At 43.0% G+C, this 17,563-nt stretch overlaps 1 protein-coding gene across 3 annotated transcripts in view; it reads left to right on the forward strand.

The window, feature by feature from the left end:
• ap2b1 (adaptor related protein complex 2 subunit beta 1) overlaps positions 1-17,563 on the forward strand; it is a 55,755-nt gene that overhangs the window by 34,740 nt on the left and 3,452 nt on the right. For all 3 annotated transcript variants that reach the window (XM_080528361.1, XM_080528362.1, XM_080528363.1), the window contains 4 exons: positions 1,917-2,046; positions 10,908-10,992; positions 11,546-11,632; positions 14,939-15,093. In XM_080528361.1, the coding sequence (XP_080384487.1) occupies positions 1,917-2,046; positions 10,908-10,992; positions 11,546-11,632; positions 14,939-15,093 (457 nt within the window). The remainder of the gene's footprint in view (positions 1-1,916; positions 2,047-10,907; positions 10,993-11,545; positions 11,633-14,938; positions 15,094-17,563) is intronic.

Raw genomic sequence — 17,563 nt, forward strand, 5'->3', positions numbered from 1 at the left:
CATGATTGTCTTTTTTTGACAGGTTATTTATTCGACAAATTACATTGTTTGCAAAACATTCTGTCATCCTTTAATAGCATCTTCAACCACACAGACAGTGGTGCACTCTTAAGGCGTTTATTATATATAGCTATTTATGACAGTATTGAAACGGACACTGTTGCTATTTTCCAAAACCGCGGTTATTTTACGGTATTACTGCCCAACCCTAACATCTAGGTGGTCAGGGGTTCATCCCACAGCAAAAGAATGACCCAAAACATACCTCCAGACTATGTCAGAACTACCTCAGAAGAAAAGGCGGTAGGCTTCAAATCATGCTATGACCAGCACAGTCTCCAGACTTAAATCCCATTGAGCTAGTTTGGGATGAACTGGACAAAGCAACCCGCAAGTGCAACACATTGCAACTTCAGTGTTGGGAAGAACCCTCTGAACGATATTTGATTTCTATTGTAGAAAGAATGCCACAAGTTCAGCTGTTATATCTGCTGGCTACTTTGATGAGTCAACATCGTTTATTAAATTGTGTTTAACAGAACAGTTCCATGATTTCTTTTTTTATTTCCAATTGTTTATTTGTTCATATTTCAAGAAAAACTGGAACAATTGAGGTGTTCTAAAACCTTTGACCAGTAGTGTACATACAACCATACATGTACATAGATACATACATACAGTGGGGTGCAGACATTTGGGCACCCCTAGTCAAAATGCCTTTTACAATTAATATCTGAGTGAAAAGAAGCAAACCTAAATGGTACAAAGTTAAACATGACACATTTCATCACATTGTAAAGCAAGATACATTTTTATTTTTTAACTTTTACAGTTTCAAAATAATAAAACAAGGAAAAAGGCCTTGTGCAAAAGTTTGGGAACCCTGTCAGCTAGTACTTTGTAACTCCTCCTTAGGCAACTATAACAGCTTGCAGTTGAAAAGAGTCTTTCAATTCTTGTTTTGTGAATTTTTCCCCATTCTTCCTGGCAGAACATGTGTGGGTTCTTCTGAGCACTTCTCACCAGATCTCGGGCCTTTCTATCTGAAAAATGTCTTGGTCTTCAATTGTTCCATTTATTTTCCACTTTCTGATTATGTTTCTGACAGTGGAAATGGGTAGTTTGTAGCCTTGTCAACATGAGATTTTGTAGCCTTCTCCTTGATGGTGGAAGTGAACTATCTTGATTCTGACATCCTTGGACAACTGTTTGGAGGAACCCATGGTTTTTAACACCAGACACAACAGCCACCGCAGTCGGATACTTTAGAAGGCATGGAGTTACTTCAGAATATATAGTTCAACCCTGGAATTATATTCACCTGACTCATTGAAGCCCTAACGAGTAAATCACCTTGGTCTGGGCCTTAGTAATAATCTTCTCAAAAGGTAACAAAGAATAATCCAAAAGGGTTCCCAAACGTTTGCACAGGGCCCTTTTCCTTTTTTATCATGAAAACTGAAAATAAAACACATTTAAAAAATGACAGAAAGGTGTCATGTTTAACTTTTTATCATTTAGTGTTCAGGTTTGCTTTCAATCGCTTGGAGATTAATTGTAACAGACATTTAAACCAAGGGTGCCCAATTTTTTTGCACCCCACTGTATATACACACAAACACACACACACACACACTGCTTTGCTAGCAATGAAGGTCAAACATGTTTGCCTTTCTGTACAGTAACTGATAATAAAGATTGACTCTGCCATTCACTCTAAATGACAAAGATGAGGTAGACTCATTCCCATAAAGTGAGATGACTGAACACATTTCATCATGACATCATCATGACATCATTCAAACATCCACAATGTGAAAACCACTGGGTGCCCGTCTTCTAAATGAGGTTTAGAAAGATTCCGTTTATTATTATTTTCATAGAAGCAAATCAGTGCTGTGTGTGTGTGTTTCTAGTTTCGGGATGATCCCCACCTCCCCTCTGCCCATCCACACCCCCCTGATGCCCAGCCAGAGCATCGAGGTGTCCCTGCCCCTCAACACCATCGGGCCAGTCATGAAGATGGACCCACTCAACAACCTACAGGTACGTTCCCACCTTCACAGCCATGGGACAGAGAGCCTGGCCCCCATGAGTCCCTCAGGAGAGTGGTGTCAGCTTCTGATTTGATCCGTGGAATTTGGGGCGTGATGTTTTTTAATTGGCTAAACGGGTGAAAGGACTGTAAAAAATTAGAGTCCTCTGAACGTTTCTGTTTCAACAGCTGATTAGATTCTACCTTTTTGTTATTGTACAGAATACAACGAAATGTATTTTCTTTTGCTCTAGGCACAGGGTCAGCCATAGTTACTGCCCCTGTAGCAATTAGAGCGTGCCTTGCTCAAGGGCACAACGGCAGCACCTTAGATGCCACCAACCCTCCAGTCACTCGCTCACATGCAGACCCCTCCTGAGGCGGGGATCGAACCAGCGACCTTCCGATTGCTAAAAAAAACAAACTCTTATCGTGAATAAAAGATTCAATGATCGTTCTACTCTGCTGCTTGCATTTAATGTGCCTTTTGATGTGACTGGAGCCATTCAGGTGAAGTACTTTGGCACATTACAGAAAAACTGTTGACAAACTTCAAACAGATCTTCACTTTTAGATCTAACGGCAGCCTCAGGTTATGTCATTGCCTTGCTGCTTGGATTTCTTTTCCACTGCCTGTCTGGACCCATGCCCAAGGACGTGGTGCTGACTGGCAGGAGCGTCACTCAAAACTGAATGAAAATGAAGGTTGCTCACTCTTGGGTTGCCATGACATTAATTCACCACCAACGTCTTGGCTCACTAGCCCTCCCCAGGGGGAGAATAGAAGGGGTTTATGGGCCTTTAGGAAACTGTAGCTGCGTTTCCATACACCCTAGAATTTCGCAAAACCGACATATCGAAAAGAATTACTGGTAATGGAAACAGCACATTTTCGAAAAACCTCCCAATTATCGATAAAAAGTTTTCACGCTCTCAGGAGGTGGTATTTGAAACGTTTCGATATTGAAGTATTTCGAAAAAGTGTAATGGAAACGGTTTTTTCGCAACTTCTTCCTGCTGCCAACCTGCATCCTGTGGGCCAGAAAGGGACCACAATGGAAATAAGCCTCCGGGCTTTTTGTGTTTTTATCCTTTTGAAGATTTGCAAGGTACTTGTACATGTACTTGTATTTTATTATGATTCAATAAAGTATTCATATATCATGACAGGTGTAATCAATAATGTTGATCAATCTGTGTCCCATCTGTTGGTCAATTGTCAGTCTGGCTAACAGGATGAGGATGGCAGTAGGCTCCACTATGTTAAATTTGGCTGCTGTGCAACTAGCCCTAGCCTATAAGATTTGGAGTTTTACCTTAGAAACAGCTGTGATGTTGCAAACACAGCAGCATCATGCGCGCATCCAGGCGTTCCCACGTTGATGTCCCTGATAATTAATCGATCATCAGATACAACCTGAAGGCAGATTGATGTCCACCCCTTCCTGTTTACGTAATCACGATAGCCTTCACTCGGACCACGAATTGGTATGTGCGACCCGTCGATCGCAGCGTAGACCTGGGGTATTTTGTGTGCCTCATAATTGCGCTGTGCGATCTCCAGGGCCTCGTCCACATCTGGCATTCTGATTTTTTGCTTCAGCAACCTGCTGCATATGGCTCGACATACCCCATACACACATCTATGTACAGTGGTTTTGCTGACACCAAACGTTTCACCAACTACTCTATACTCGGCGCAGGTTGCCAGCTTGTAAAGGGCGATAGCCACTCGCTTTCGAGTAGGAACTGCCTCCCGGGGGCATAACGGGTCTGGGGCCACAAGGTCTTCAATAGAATCACACAGCACATTGAACGTTTCCCGGTTCATCCTGAAATTCTGAATCCACAATGCCTCTGTGAATTCCTCTAAAACAATTCTCTCCCAGAAATCCTTCAAACGTGCTCGTTCCCACACATACGGACTCTGCCGTTCGTGGTGGATCACCCGCTGCCTTCGTCTTCTGTTGTTGACAACCACAACAGCAGCAGCTGTGGCCATCAAAACAACAGTTCCAGCTCGCAACATGTTTGGAATATCCATCTTTTGCTCTTCCTTCTTCCGCAAAATTGAATTTCGCGGGAGATAGCAGCGTATTACCCTCGCGAGACGAGGATGCGTGACTCATGAGAAGCGAAATACATTTGAATGGAAACGGCTGCATTATCGTAATTGTACTTTTTCGAAATGTTAGAAATATCGCATTTATTTTTCGAAAAACTCTAATGGAAACACACCTTGTGATGAGATACAATAACCACTAGAACGACCCTCCCAAGTCAGACTTCACAGTGGGAAACAGTATTGACGATACCAGAGTTATGACGTATCCACTGTAACCTTTCTCCTCCTCGTCAGAAAACAGACGCATCTTTCTGTACAATTTCAACATATGTAATTGTTAACAATCACAGATATATATATATGTGTGGTGGCCTGGGAAAACCCTTCACATGGTGGCATTTTGACATTGAATTTTTTTTTATATTTCCATAAATTAGAAGTTCTCAGCTATTCATAACTGGTTGAATGACTGAGATAGCCCTTTATTTTAAAAAGTTATGAGCATTTTAATGTATCATGTCAAAAAAAGTGAAAGGTGAGAAATGCTGCCCCCATGCTGCCCCCGACTCCTTTCTCCTCCGGGTCGGGGGAGGAGCCTATGCAGATCGGCCGGTCTCGTTTGTCTGCTTGTGATGCGGTGTTAGTCTGCTTGCCTCGTTGGTAAAGTATAAGTACTTTCTCTTTTGTTTTCTTAAAATGTTTATTCACCATAATGTAGTATGGAGTTCAAAGTACTAGAATACCACATAATATCAAAATCGCCAAAATCGCGATTTCCATCTATTTTTGTTCTTTGCCACAAACGAACGCCAGCGACATCCGACGGGTTTTCCCAGGCCACCACACATATATATATATATATATATATATATATATATATATATATAGAGAGAGAGAGAGAGAGAGAGAGAGAGAGAGAGAGAGAGAGAGAGAGAGAGAGAGAGAGAGAGAGAGAGAGAGAGAGAGAGAGAGAGATTGTTTTATACATTCATGATGGATTGCAACAACAAAAAGCACTTCACAATCACAATAAAAAGCACTCGAATGCATTAACGCCTTACATGCCTTCACCAACTGGGAGCTACGAGTAGTTCCCGAGAACCACAGAGAACATTCCATTACATAGAGAGATGAGCTGGAGGATTCAGCCCACACAGAGCCAAGGGCAGCAAAGCGTGTTAGTGGTTGGAGCCCACAGTAGGCGATTCTAATGTGCTCCGTCACGCGCAGTAGCCAGCTGGAAAATGGACTCCAGCCTTCGGCACCACCCCCACACAAACTGGTCGTATATACTGGACACACAAACGTATTACTACTACCCCATGGTGCACACCATCAATGGCCCTGTAGGGTTACTTCTCTGAGAGAAAAAAAAAAGTATTTTTTCTCCAGTAACCCATAGCTGTATCTTCTCCTCGAATTCTGAAGTGATGCCCTGGCTTCCAGGTCTCCGTTCTGTGAATGTGAACACGCTCGTTTAAATGGTACAGGTGATTTTCAAGCTTGAGATATGAAATACCTAAACATGACTGCTACTTCAGCTCTTCTGGAATGCAGCCAACCTTGGAGCAGACTTTATATTTGGCTCCAGTCGTATGACGTCCACTGCTCAGTGGCTCAGGGAGAGGAAAGCAGAAGTACAGAGCCCAAAGCCAGCTGGACACAGGGCTCTCCAGCTGAGTCTCAACCATTTGGTCTGACCTTATCCTAGGCTAGAGACCATCCATCCCATAACAATTCCTCCTCTTCTCTTCACGGCTTCCCTCTCTGTGTGTGTGTGTGTCTGTCTGTGTGTGTCTGTCTGTGCGTGTCTCTGTGTGTGCATGTGTGTGTGTGTGTGTGTGGCTGCACACTTCCATACCTCCATCGGTGTGTTTATAATTTTTTGACCTTTTTAAGATTTGAAACGGTAGGATTCAGAGAAGAGAAGATTATTTGTTGATAATTATTAAGATCACACCACCTAGCACTATCAGTGACCCTATTTCACCTCATGGTGGTAATTAGTTATAAGTGGTAGAATTGCCTTTAAGACACCCGGCAGGAGGACGTCTCTTCATATGACAAAGAGAATTCTGATGAACACTTAATCAAAAACCAGGGATGTTCACCAGATTTATAGCTCTCCCTCGTCCTTGCTGTATGGATATAATCCTACACTGTCTGACTCTGACAGCGTGATAGGGTCTTGGAATGAGATCGGATGTTGCTTTTTTGTCATCTCAGTTTAGTGTATCCTGGAGGGGCTTAGACAGCAGATGTTGAGGTGGGGTTGGGTATATTGTTTGGCCTGACTGATTTCTTAAACAGGTCTTTCAGTCCATGTTTGGCTCACAATGCTAGTTTGTTTATGAGTTCACTTGGCAGACAGATTCGCCACAGAATTGGCAATTGGGTCATAGGAGAGATCCCAAGGCTCTCATTACGTGTGTGTGTGTGTGTGTGCGTGTGCGTGTGCGTGTGTGTGTGTGTGCGTGTGTGTGTGAGAGAGTGTGTGTGTGTGTGTGTGTGTGTGTGTGTCCATCTGTCTGTCTCATCTTGTTTGTGTGCCTGGCCAGCCGATTCCACCTTGTGTACATGTGGTGTGCAGCTGTCTCCCAGCAGTCCGCCAGGCGCAGGTGATGATCCAGAGTGTCCTCCCCTCCCCTGCCAGCCGACGCCTGAGGGCCACTCACTCCCTCCCTGCCGGCCAGGCAGGCATAATAATCAAGCTCAGAGTGGCCTAGCTGTGCTCATTAGTCCCACAGCCCACAAATACTCACTCTGTCTCTCTCTGTAATCAGCCCACACACACGCACACACACACAAACTCGCACGCATATACTCACAAACTGACAGACAAGAGTAAAACCCTTTTCTCCTAACCCAAACCCATTCAACGCATTAACATTTCAAGAGCCGTTTCTTTAATTTTTTTAGAGCAGTTCTTTATTTAGCGATGTTTGGAAATATTGTTTTGTGTGCTCAAAAACCCTCAAATGTGTTGGAATAATTGTCATAATAAGTATTTTATTTGTATAGTGCTTTTATCACATACCCAGAGCACTTCACAGCAAAAACATGGAACATATAGTGACGGCACAGAATAAGAGTCACACATTCAAAGCCTAAACAGGTGGGTCTCAAATGCATTTAGCAGACGCCTTATTCCAAAGCGACTCACCAGTCGTAGCAGGAAGAGTAATCTAGCTCAGGTCAGCGGCCATTGGCAGTCGTCGTGATAGAAGAATTATTTATTTTTTAAATATTTTTTTAGACTCTGGAGAAACAGGGGGTAGTAGAAATCTTAGGAGACACAGTATAGGGCAAAGCAGGTGTCTCAGGAGACACAGTGCTGGGGGGTAGTAGATGTCTTAGGAGGAGCAGTTAAGGTGTAGCCTGAAGAGATGGGTCTTCAGTCTCCGACGGAAGATGGGGAGTAACTCTGCAGTTCTGACAGCCGTCGGAAGCTCATTCCACCAGCGGGGAGTGAGTGTAGTGAAGAGACGTGACCGGGCAGCGTGACTGCTGTCACTTGGCTGTCTGGGAGGGGGTTACAGTAGAGTTCTCCACTGTGATGGAGAAATCTTGGAGAGGGCAGGCTTTTTCCCAGGTAGAGTAGCTCAGTCTTGTTAAGGTTGAGCTTAAGATGGTGGGCTGACATCCATGTAGAGACGTCATTGAGACACGCAGATACACGTGTTGCCACATAGGTCAGAGGAGGGGATGGGAAAGACAGGAAGAGTTGAATGTCATCTGCGTCACTGTGTTAGGAGAACCCGTGTGAGGAGATTATCGAGCCAAGAGACTTGGTATAGAGGGAGAACAGTAAGGGCCCTAGGACAGAGCCCTGGGGTACTCCAGTGGTGAGGGTTCGTGGAGAAGACAACAATCCTCTCCAAGTCACCTGGTAGGAGCACCCGCCAGGTAGGAAGCAAACCAGGAGTGTGCAGTGCCAGAGATGCCCAGTTCTGAGAGGATGGAGAGAAGGATCTGGTGGTTGACTGTGTCTAAGGCAGCAGACAGGTCCAGGAGAATGAGACCAGAGGAGAGGGAGGAAGAGCAGTCTCAGTGGAGTGCCCAGCCTTGAAGCTGGATTGGTGGAGGTCCAGGTGTTCCATCTTACGGAGATAGTCAGTCAGTTGTTTAGATGCAGCACGTTAAAGAATTTTGGAAGGGAAGTAGAGAAGCGATACCGGTCTGTAGTTGTGGACAGAGGACGGGTCAAGGGTGGGTTTCTTGAGGAGAGGCATGACTCTGTCTATCTTGAAGGCAGCCGGGACAGATCCTGTGGATTGAGGAGTTGATTACGGTGGTACGGAAGGATGTTGGGGGAAATGGATTGGAGAAGAGGGGAAGGGATGGGATCAAGAGGGCAGGTGGTTGCCTGCTTAGATGTGATCAGTGTGAGAATCTCATCAGGGGAGAGGGGGGAAAAGATGATAAGCCAGAGACTGAGTGTAGTGCAGAGTGTCTGGAAGGGGTGTTTGCAGCATTGGTAGGAGGAGGAGAAAAGGTGCTGCTAATTTCATAAACCTTTTTGTAAAGTCATCGGCAGACAGGGAAGTAGGAAGGGGAGGAGGTGGGTTGAGGTGTGTGGAGAACAGTATCCTAGGATTAGAGGCAGAAGAATGTATTTTGGAATGATAGTAGAGGAGGCGTAGGAAGAAAAGTATGAGAAAAGGAGTAGGCATCAGAGAGGACTGCTGGTGTATCTGTATCCAGGTCTCTGAGAGTAAGGAAGTTGAGGGACATGAACGAAGCATAAGCTGAAATAGCCTCAGCTTTTCGGACTGCTGATGACTGGCAGTTCCAAAGACCTCCCGCGACAATAAAGTCATGGTCAGTTGAAGAAGGTGGATAAATGATATTGGAAGGGTTGCTAGGGGGGATGTAGCATCTATGTGTCCTCCTGAGGGACAGAAGAACAGGAATAGGGACAAAGGACATTGTGATATTAGTCAGTATAGGGTTACAGGGTTAATGGTCAAACAAGAAGTTAGAGGTGCAAAGTTCACTCAAAGTAGAGGAATATGACAAGAGAACAATCAAAATGGAAAAGAAGATACATAGTATTCTTAGGCCCAATCCCGATTCCCTTTTCTACCCCTATGGCTCGTTTTCGAGTGTGACTCGATTTCGAGCCACGGCCTTCGAACAGAGCCACAAGCCGTCGGGGTTGAAATCTACCCCTATGAAATGGGACAACCCTTCAAGACTGATACGTCATCAGTAGTATCGTAGAAAAGCATTGACGCTCGCGACTCATTCACAACTTCACTTTTACGCTATCAATCGATCAAACAAGTCATCAAATAAAAAAGAACAATGCTTCATTATCAGACCATGACAGAATAACGGCGCTCTAACCTGTATGAAACCTGTGCTCCTACCCTGCCAGTCTGCACTGATTTAGGACAACAGTGCAACAACTTCGCGGCTGAACTTTAGTTAAATTTACGGCGTCATATACCATCAATGGGAAACATGGAAAAATGCATGACTTACAGATTTAATTGAAAAAAAAGCTGTCCACTGCATTAATTAACTACATGTCCTTGATGAGTTTCCCGCTCACTGCCCTCCATCGAAAATGGCACATCCATCGATAATATTACATAATAACAACTGCTCGGATTAGATTGCGAGTTGTTTTGGTATAATAAGTGCCGCAATACAGATAGCGTCATATACCACCAAGGGGTCGGGTTTAGCAGTCCTCTACTGCAGTCCTCTACTGCAGTCCTCTACTGCTAAACCCGAGCGCGCTGGACTGTGGAACTTTCTATGTTAAGCATAGGCACCTCGGCATAACAGCGATTTTTTTTGTTATGCTTGTTGTAGAGAAAAGGTCTATAATGCATTGAAATGACATTAGTACATTAGACATTAGACATCAGACATGGAAATATATCATATGCGCGACTGTCCACAAATCAGCCTGTAACGTTAGACACAGCACCTCGACATAAAAGCGATTTTTTTGTTATGCTTGTTATGAAGAAAAGGTCTATAATGCATTGTAATGACATTAAACTAAGATAATAAGATGGTTATCATAATTTTTCAAATCTTTATTAATAAGTAATTACAGAGAAAGTAATGACATTTCCGCATTGAATAGAGCGACATAACATTTCTGTAGATGATTCGCAATGCATGTTGGAATCAAGGGGTAGGTACCCCTACAGCTTCAAAGCTAGTCTGGTCCTGGAATCGCTCGAAACTAAGTCATAGTTAGCCCTCCCCCTCAGCCCTTAGTGTCCTGGCCTTCCTCGATGGACTCCGACAGATAGACTACCTTATCTTTGTGTCAGGAGGCCGTCGCAGAGGCTGTCGCTCTCTAACCGTCCGGATAATAATGGAGATTTCAGTAATTGCTGAAAACTGGCAGGCTTACAGCCCCTCCCCACTAATGATCACTAAACGACCGGGCAGGTGTACTCACTTAGTCCACAATGTATGAGACAATGTGACCCCCTGACCTCCTGAGGGCTTAATAGCTAGAGAGATGTTGACTCCTCCCAGTTGCAAATCCACGCCTACTTAGGCCTCAAAAGCCAAGTGGTTTCAGTAGAAACTACTTGAGCAGGCCCACAGCTATCATACTACACACTACCAGCACCCCAAAGATTAAGCTAGATACAATTTGCTTACTCAGGCTGGAAAGAGTACGGTAAGCTTGCCAAGTCTTTTAAACACCTGGTGTTTGTCTTTGTACATCTTTGTTTTTTGTTTTTTGTTTTTGTACATCTTTGTCTTTCTATGGTAAAATGTGTCCTTTTTTTAACAACACATTTATGTTTGAATGTTCTTTCTCGTCCACAGGTGGCTGTGAAGAACAACATTGATGTATTCTACTTCAGCGGGCTTATCCCTCTCAGCATCTTCTTTGTGGAGGACGGCAAAATGGGTATGTCTGTGGTGTGGGGGAATTAAAACGACGTCTGTTAATTCAGTCACAACACAGAGCATCCAGTTAGGTCCTCATTATTCCTTTCCTAGCATTATATTAACACCAAAGAATATTAAGAGTTTCTCCCAGCCAATCTCAAAGGCTCTTGTTCTCGCTTAAGTGAAATAGAGTTCCGAGGAGCATACTTTGTGGCTTTAATATCCTCTCGTATCTCACCATAGGGCATATTCATTTATAACATATGAATTTATTTATAACATTTGAATCAACCCCACCCGTTCAGTAACTTCTGAGATTAGTCATTAGTTTGTAATGACTCATATTGTTAAAATTCTGATACCGTGTTTGAAATGTGTCCAAATGTATATATTTTGTTTTTCAGTAAGAATATGAAGACACCAGCTTAGATTAACAATCCATGACATTCCTGAAAGCAGTCCTAGAACACTGAATTTATAAGGGCGTCACCCTTCAGTACTCTATCAGCACTTCACGGGAAGTAGTTCCCTGCTCAGCACTGGTGTCACACCTATTCTGTTCCCCCCTGCAGAGCGACAGGTGTTCCTAGCCACCTGGAAAGACATCCCCAACGAGAATGAGTTGCAGTACCAGATCAAGGAGTGCCACTTAAATGCAGGTAGGTGTCTACTTTCATCCATGAACACATACGTTAGTTAAAAAGGATAAGACATGGGACTTGGTCTCATGACACCTTGAGTCCGGTTTGAAAGAGAACAGATGACATGTAAATGCTACTCTGTAGGCGTTCCTATGGCATCGGCAACCCTGCTTCCATGCATTGAAACACTCTTACAGAGATTGTATGGTTGCTGTGGTTCAGGGTTAGATCAGAGGCCTTTACTCTCTTGTTGCTCCGTAGGGATCTTCTCACCTTTTAGGGGTTTCTTATCCATTAAGGGCTGGGGATTCTAGTCACTATGTCACTATGTATGTGTACTTGTATTAGTTAGGATTAGTTTAATAAGAGGCGTAATCTTTCAACAGTCAGTATTATCATGTGTCTTTTCCCACCTCAGCATGCTCAAATCTGAATCACATGCTATGAGACTCTCCTCTTTCCTGGCCTGACTCATCATGACTCATTCAAAGTTAGACATTTTCTCCGGCAAGCTGATGCAGAAGTGTAAATGCATGCTTTTGTTATTACCCGTTTGGACTATTGTTACAGTCTCCTTTCTGGTCTTCCGAAGAAAGCTATTGGCCAGCTGCAATTTGTCCAAAATGCAGCAGGGAGAGTTTTAACCAAAACAAGCAGAAGAGCTCATATAACTCCTATTTGAGAGACTCTACACGGGCTTCCTGTTAAGTTCAGAATAGATTTCAAGATCCTTCTGCTTGTTTATATTATTGCTCTCACTGGCACAGCACCAGAATATCTGAAAGACCTTTTGCTAGCATATCAGCCCAATAGACTCTCAGGTCTTCTGACGCTGGTTTTCTCTGTGTACAAAAGAAGAGATTTTGTGAGGCTGCATTCTCATTTTATCCACCCAAATTGTGGAATGTACTGCCAGTTTACATTAGGGAGGCAACCTCAGCAAATATGTTCAAGTCAAGACTGAAAACCCATCTTTTATAATATTGCCTTTAAATGAAAAAAATATTAAATTATGATTATATAATGATTGGAGCACTTTGAGCTGCAGCGTTTGCAGGAAAAGCGCTATACAAATAAAAAGTTATTATTATTATTATCATCATCTGACTTGTTTGATTTGATTCTACTTCAGCCAGTCAGGTGACACAGGGAGCTGTAAAGTAGCTTCCTTTCTCAGTTCCTGAGAAGCGAGGGCTCCTACAAACATGGCAGTGTAGTCTTTGTAGTCAAAGAATTCAGCTAGCAGATGTGGCCTTTTTCTCCGATCTGCAGTGACGCAGACACACTCTCTCTCTCTCTCTCTCTCTCTCTCTCTCTCTCTCTCTCTCACACACACCTTCTCCATCTGCTGACATCTGCTTCTTTGTTTTATTTGCATCACAATGCAGCCAACATGGAGGGCTTTTTGAGACTAGAAATAGCACTGTTAGATTCTTTTTAATATCAGTTGATATATAATAATGTTAAAATCGATTTGCTGCTGTCATTTTTGTGTTATTTTCTGCCATTTTGCAACCTATGTTTTCTTTTCATGAAGGTAAGGGTAATTTTCACCAACTGTTATTGTTTTGTTTTGAATGTGGTTAATGAAGTGTTGCTTGCTTATCATGTAGTTGAAAGAACAATGACATTACTACTTAATTGACAAGTTGGAAGTAGAGTAATCATTCACTAGACAAGAGTAATTGCTCATCACATGGTTGAATATTCTTTTGAACGGCTGTTATTAGAGTAAAACACAAACGTTTTGCCCTGAGAGGCACTTGACATTGTCAAGCCTCGGCAATCAACACATGTGCAAACACCTCTTCAGTTACCCACAGTTGCTGTACTATTCAAATGTAAATGAAATAAGACAAAACAAAAACAAGTTTTGCATGTCTTCTCCTCGCGCCTGTCAAACAAAGTTGGAACAGGTCCAACGTAGTCAATGGAGACACGCAACGCCAGCCGCAGAAGCAACACGTCAATGAAGCAAGCTGGCGCTGCCAGAGTGTCTGTATACACTGCTACTCTATTGAGCTTCTGTGCGCATCTCTGAAGGGTTCACTACTGATAAAGTGATTGTGTTGGAGGCTAAAAACAACACTATCTGGAATGAAAACAGGACACACACACTGAAATAGAACACGGACGAGTCAAATAGAGGAGCATCTGTTCCTGTGTTGCTGGGAATTTGAACTTCCTTATCTCTTGCTGTCAGTCACTCGTCCTAACACTTGACACTTCTCTCTTCCCTTCTCTCCCTCTGCCCGCCTGGCCGTCTCAGGACTCCTTTCAAGGCCCTCAAGCCTCACCTCTCTCTCCTTCCTACTTTTCCTGAAGGAGATACTTCACACAAGCCTCCTCTCAGATCTGCCCCTGGTGGCACTGGGGAGCTGGAGCAATGTCAGGACTGTCAGTTGGACGTAGGCCACACGGTCAGAGGTGGTGGTAGTTCAGCCTGTGAGCTGGCGTAGTAGCTAGCGAGTAGTCATCCCCCCTTCTAGACGTGATGTCAGAGGTTGTAGTAGCTACCGTATCCCTAAAGTGACTGTCCCTGTAGCAAGAGCACAACCCTGTACCTCCTTAAATATTCAGTCTCACTTCATTCTCACTCTTGAGGTTATTCCAGCTGGGCTTAGAGCCCTCGAAAGTCCAACGGAATCAATCACTCAACTCTGATCCGTGAAAGTAGCGTCTCTGAAACACAAAGGAATCACTCCGCTCCACTAGTTGTTTTTATTAAGCTAATGTAGATGTATTAGCCGAGCTTCTCCTTGCTGCCTGGCTCATTAGCGTTACATTAAGTATGCTGATTGATTGGAAGGATGCAGCTGATGTAGGTAATGGAAATGCAATACTGTAATTTAGCAGTGTTTGTATAATATGAATCAAAAGAACAGCTAATGGCTGTTGTTTCTTTCCATGTGCTGTTGGTAATGATAAGGTTTGTCCAAATTATATTTTAGATAACACAGAGAAATAACCCCAGGAAACTGCCTGGATAGACCAGACCTGTTATAAGCTAGCAGTAACTCTGGTCCCTAGAGAATGAGGTTGCTATGAATCCCGTTGCTCATCCTCTTCACGATTCTCCTTCCTCTCTGCTCTGCTACTGTTTAGTACATTGCCTCTTTTGAAGGCTATAGATAGCCCTCTCAGACCTCTCAGAAATGTTTATGCCTGAACCACAAATTATCTTTGTTATCAACAGTTATCTTTGTTTTGTCAGTAGAGTATAGCTGCCTTGGGGAAGGATACACATGTCTCCTGTGTAGCACTTATCTCCCACTTGATTGTTCAACTTGTGTACGTGAACCATATTTGCTTTGGCCCTTACAGACACCGTTTCAGGAAAGCTGCAGAGCAACAACATCTACACCATTGCCAAGAGGAACGTGGAGGGCCAGGACATGCTGTACCAGTCCCTGAAGCTCACCAACGGCATCTGGATCCTGGCCGAGCTACGCATCCAACCTGGCAACCCCAACTACACGGTGAGATATGGCCCTTCCTGCCCTCTGACCCTCATTCTGCCCCACTTCAACCACAGAGGTCATTTGTCATGCAGGAGATGTCAGGTTAGAGGTTATATCAGTGAAGGATTGCAAAACAGTGTCATGCTGAAGCTGAGGGATCTAGAGAACCCCCCTCCTTAGAACATCACGACCGTCACTCTGAGACACGTACTGGGATAGTGACCTTCAGAAAATGATTAGCGGCCTTCCTCCCTGAAACACTGTCTTCATTTACTGTTGAACGCGCCTGGAGGTCCTGAATGCGCCTGGAGGTCGTCTGGAGGGTGTTAGAGAAGCTGTCATGTGACATGTCTTTTTAGACAGTTAATTTATTGACAAATTACATTGTTTACAAAAATCACTTTCATAGCATCTTCAATCACACACTCTTAAGGCGTTTATTATATATATATATATATCAATTTATGACGTTGTGATTAAATGTTAAAAATAATAATATAAATTAAAATAAAATAAAAAGTCTGGTTTTATGTGGTTTTGGTAAACACCATTGCTATTTATTTTTTATTTTTTTGGGTTTAACCGTAAAACCGTCCGACTCTAGTCCCAACAGTGTAATAGGTTTCCACAGTAAATATCATCAGGGGTTCATACACGTGTATTTACTGTGGAAACCTATTATCTTGTTTGATATGGTGTCTCCACTCAATGTCTCTCAATCACCTCTCATTCTCCTCTCTCAGGTAGGAAATAAACACCAATATAATTCAAATAACACTTGTTTTTCTGGCAAAAGAAGAATAGCCTTTCGGACTAAATAGACTATTTTGAAGAAAAAAGCAAGACATTAGTAAGATATAAGCAAGACAAATTTAGTCAGACTCGACTGCTTGGAGATGACTCTGTAATTCTCGGAAGTACTGAAAGTTGGAACAGCGCGACAAAACCAACCAATACATTATAGTAAAGTCTACCATGACACTGAATGAGGAAAAGTTTAGGGAGTTTCAGGGTAACCTTTCCCGACTCCGGAGGTCCCCGGTGGGAGACCAGGCGGAAACAACGTTTTTCCCTTTCATCTTTGAGGTGGAGCCGTTACTTACGATAGGGCTTGGTTCAACCGACTAGAATTCAGGCAAGAACAGACGGGTGCAGTGCATCTGTGCAGTCTGAGGTTTGGCAGTCAAGTGCAATTCTGACTGCATAGCTTGAGACTTTTTTTACTAAAAGCAAATTAAGAGTTTCTAATCTTATTCATAAATCATCAAAACTAATGATGTTATAATAAAGTAAAGATTCAGTTTGTCATGCAATTCTTTATTCCAACACCACACATGTTTTTCTTTATCTCCCCCCCAAAATACAAGTAAATACTTTTTAAACTTGTGATTAATCATGATTAATCTGATTAATTACAGAATATTATTGTGATTAACTTGATTAAAAATCTTAATCGATTGACAGCACTAGTTATTATTAAAGTGATGCTAGTTATTGATTTTCTTTGTTTCATAAGCACAGAGCCTGTTCCCCAACCACACTGGTGTGTGTTTCAAAGAGCCTGTTCATCATGTAGGCTTCATTGGGAATGGCTTGTCCTCTGGTTGAGTAATGGCTGGCCTTGGGCTCCAACGGTCCGCTCGGCTAACTTTTACTCCACTAGATAGCTGAGGGATCTAGAGAATCTATGAGAAGGGCAACAATAGGACAGAGGCCTCGAGAAAGGTCTGGTAATGTCCGTCAAGTCTGTTCTAGTGTGTCTGAGCGTTTTTCAATTGTGCCATGCAGATTATATTCAGCTGCATTCCATTTGTCTATTTTCTCAGCAATGTCTGCCATGAGAAACACCTTGAGAGAAATACTTTTCTTTTTAGTGCTGTTCGTTAAAGTTAGGATGATGTAACCCATTGTTATGTCACTGTCACCCTGGTGCTCAGTGCTCCTCTCTCTTTCACAAGTCCCTGTTGCTCACGCATACGCCCATTTCCACCAACAAGAACCTAGTTGTTCTTCTGGGCTGGTGCCTAACAAAAACAAAGACATTTGAACACATTACACCAATCCTGAGGTCTCTACACTGGCTACCAGTCTCTCAGAGAATTGAATTAAAAGTACTTCTGATTGTATATAAATCACAAAGTGGTCTTGGACCAAAAGACATGACCTCCTATCAGACCTCCTCTCACCATGTATTCCAGCAAGGCTCCTAAGGTCAGCTGAGACAAACCAACTAAACATTCCATGAGTGAAAACAAAACACTGCGAAGCAGGTTTCAGTCACTGTGCCGCGAGCTCCTGGAACAAACAAACTCAAACAGGCCCAAACTCTAAATATATTTAAAAGTAGGCTAAATGCTCTGCAGCATTTATGACTAAACACTAGCATTTTATCTATGCTTATTAAATGTTTTATCTTATTTATTTGTTATATCTATTTTTATACGTAAGCGGTTCTTTGTTCTAGACCAGCCAACTGTTGGTGCCACTC

The sequence above is a fragment of the Nansenia antarctica genome, assembly GCF_963989245.1.
Source record: "Nansenia antarctica genome assembly, chromosome: 4".
NCBI lineage: Eukaryota > Metazoa > Chordata > Actinopteri > Argentiniformes > Microstomatidae > Nansenia > Nansenia antarctica.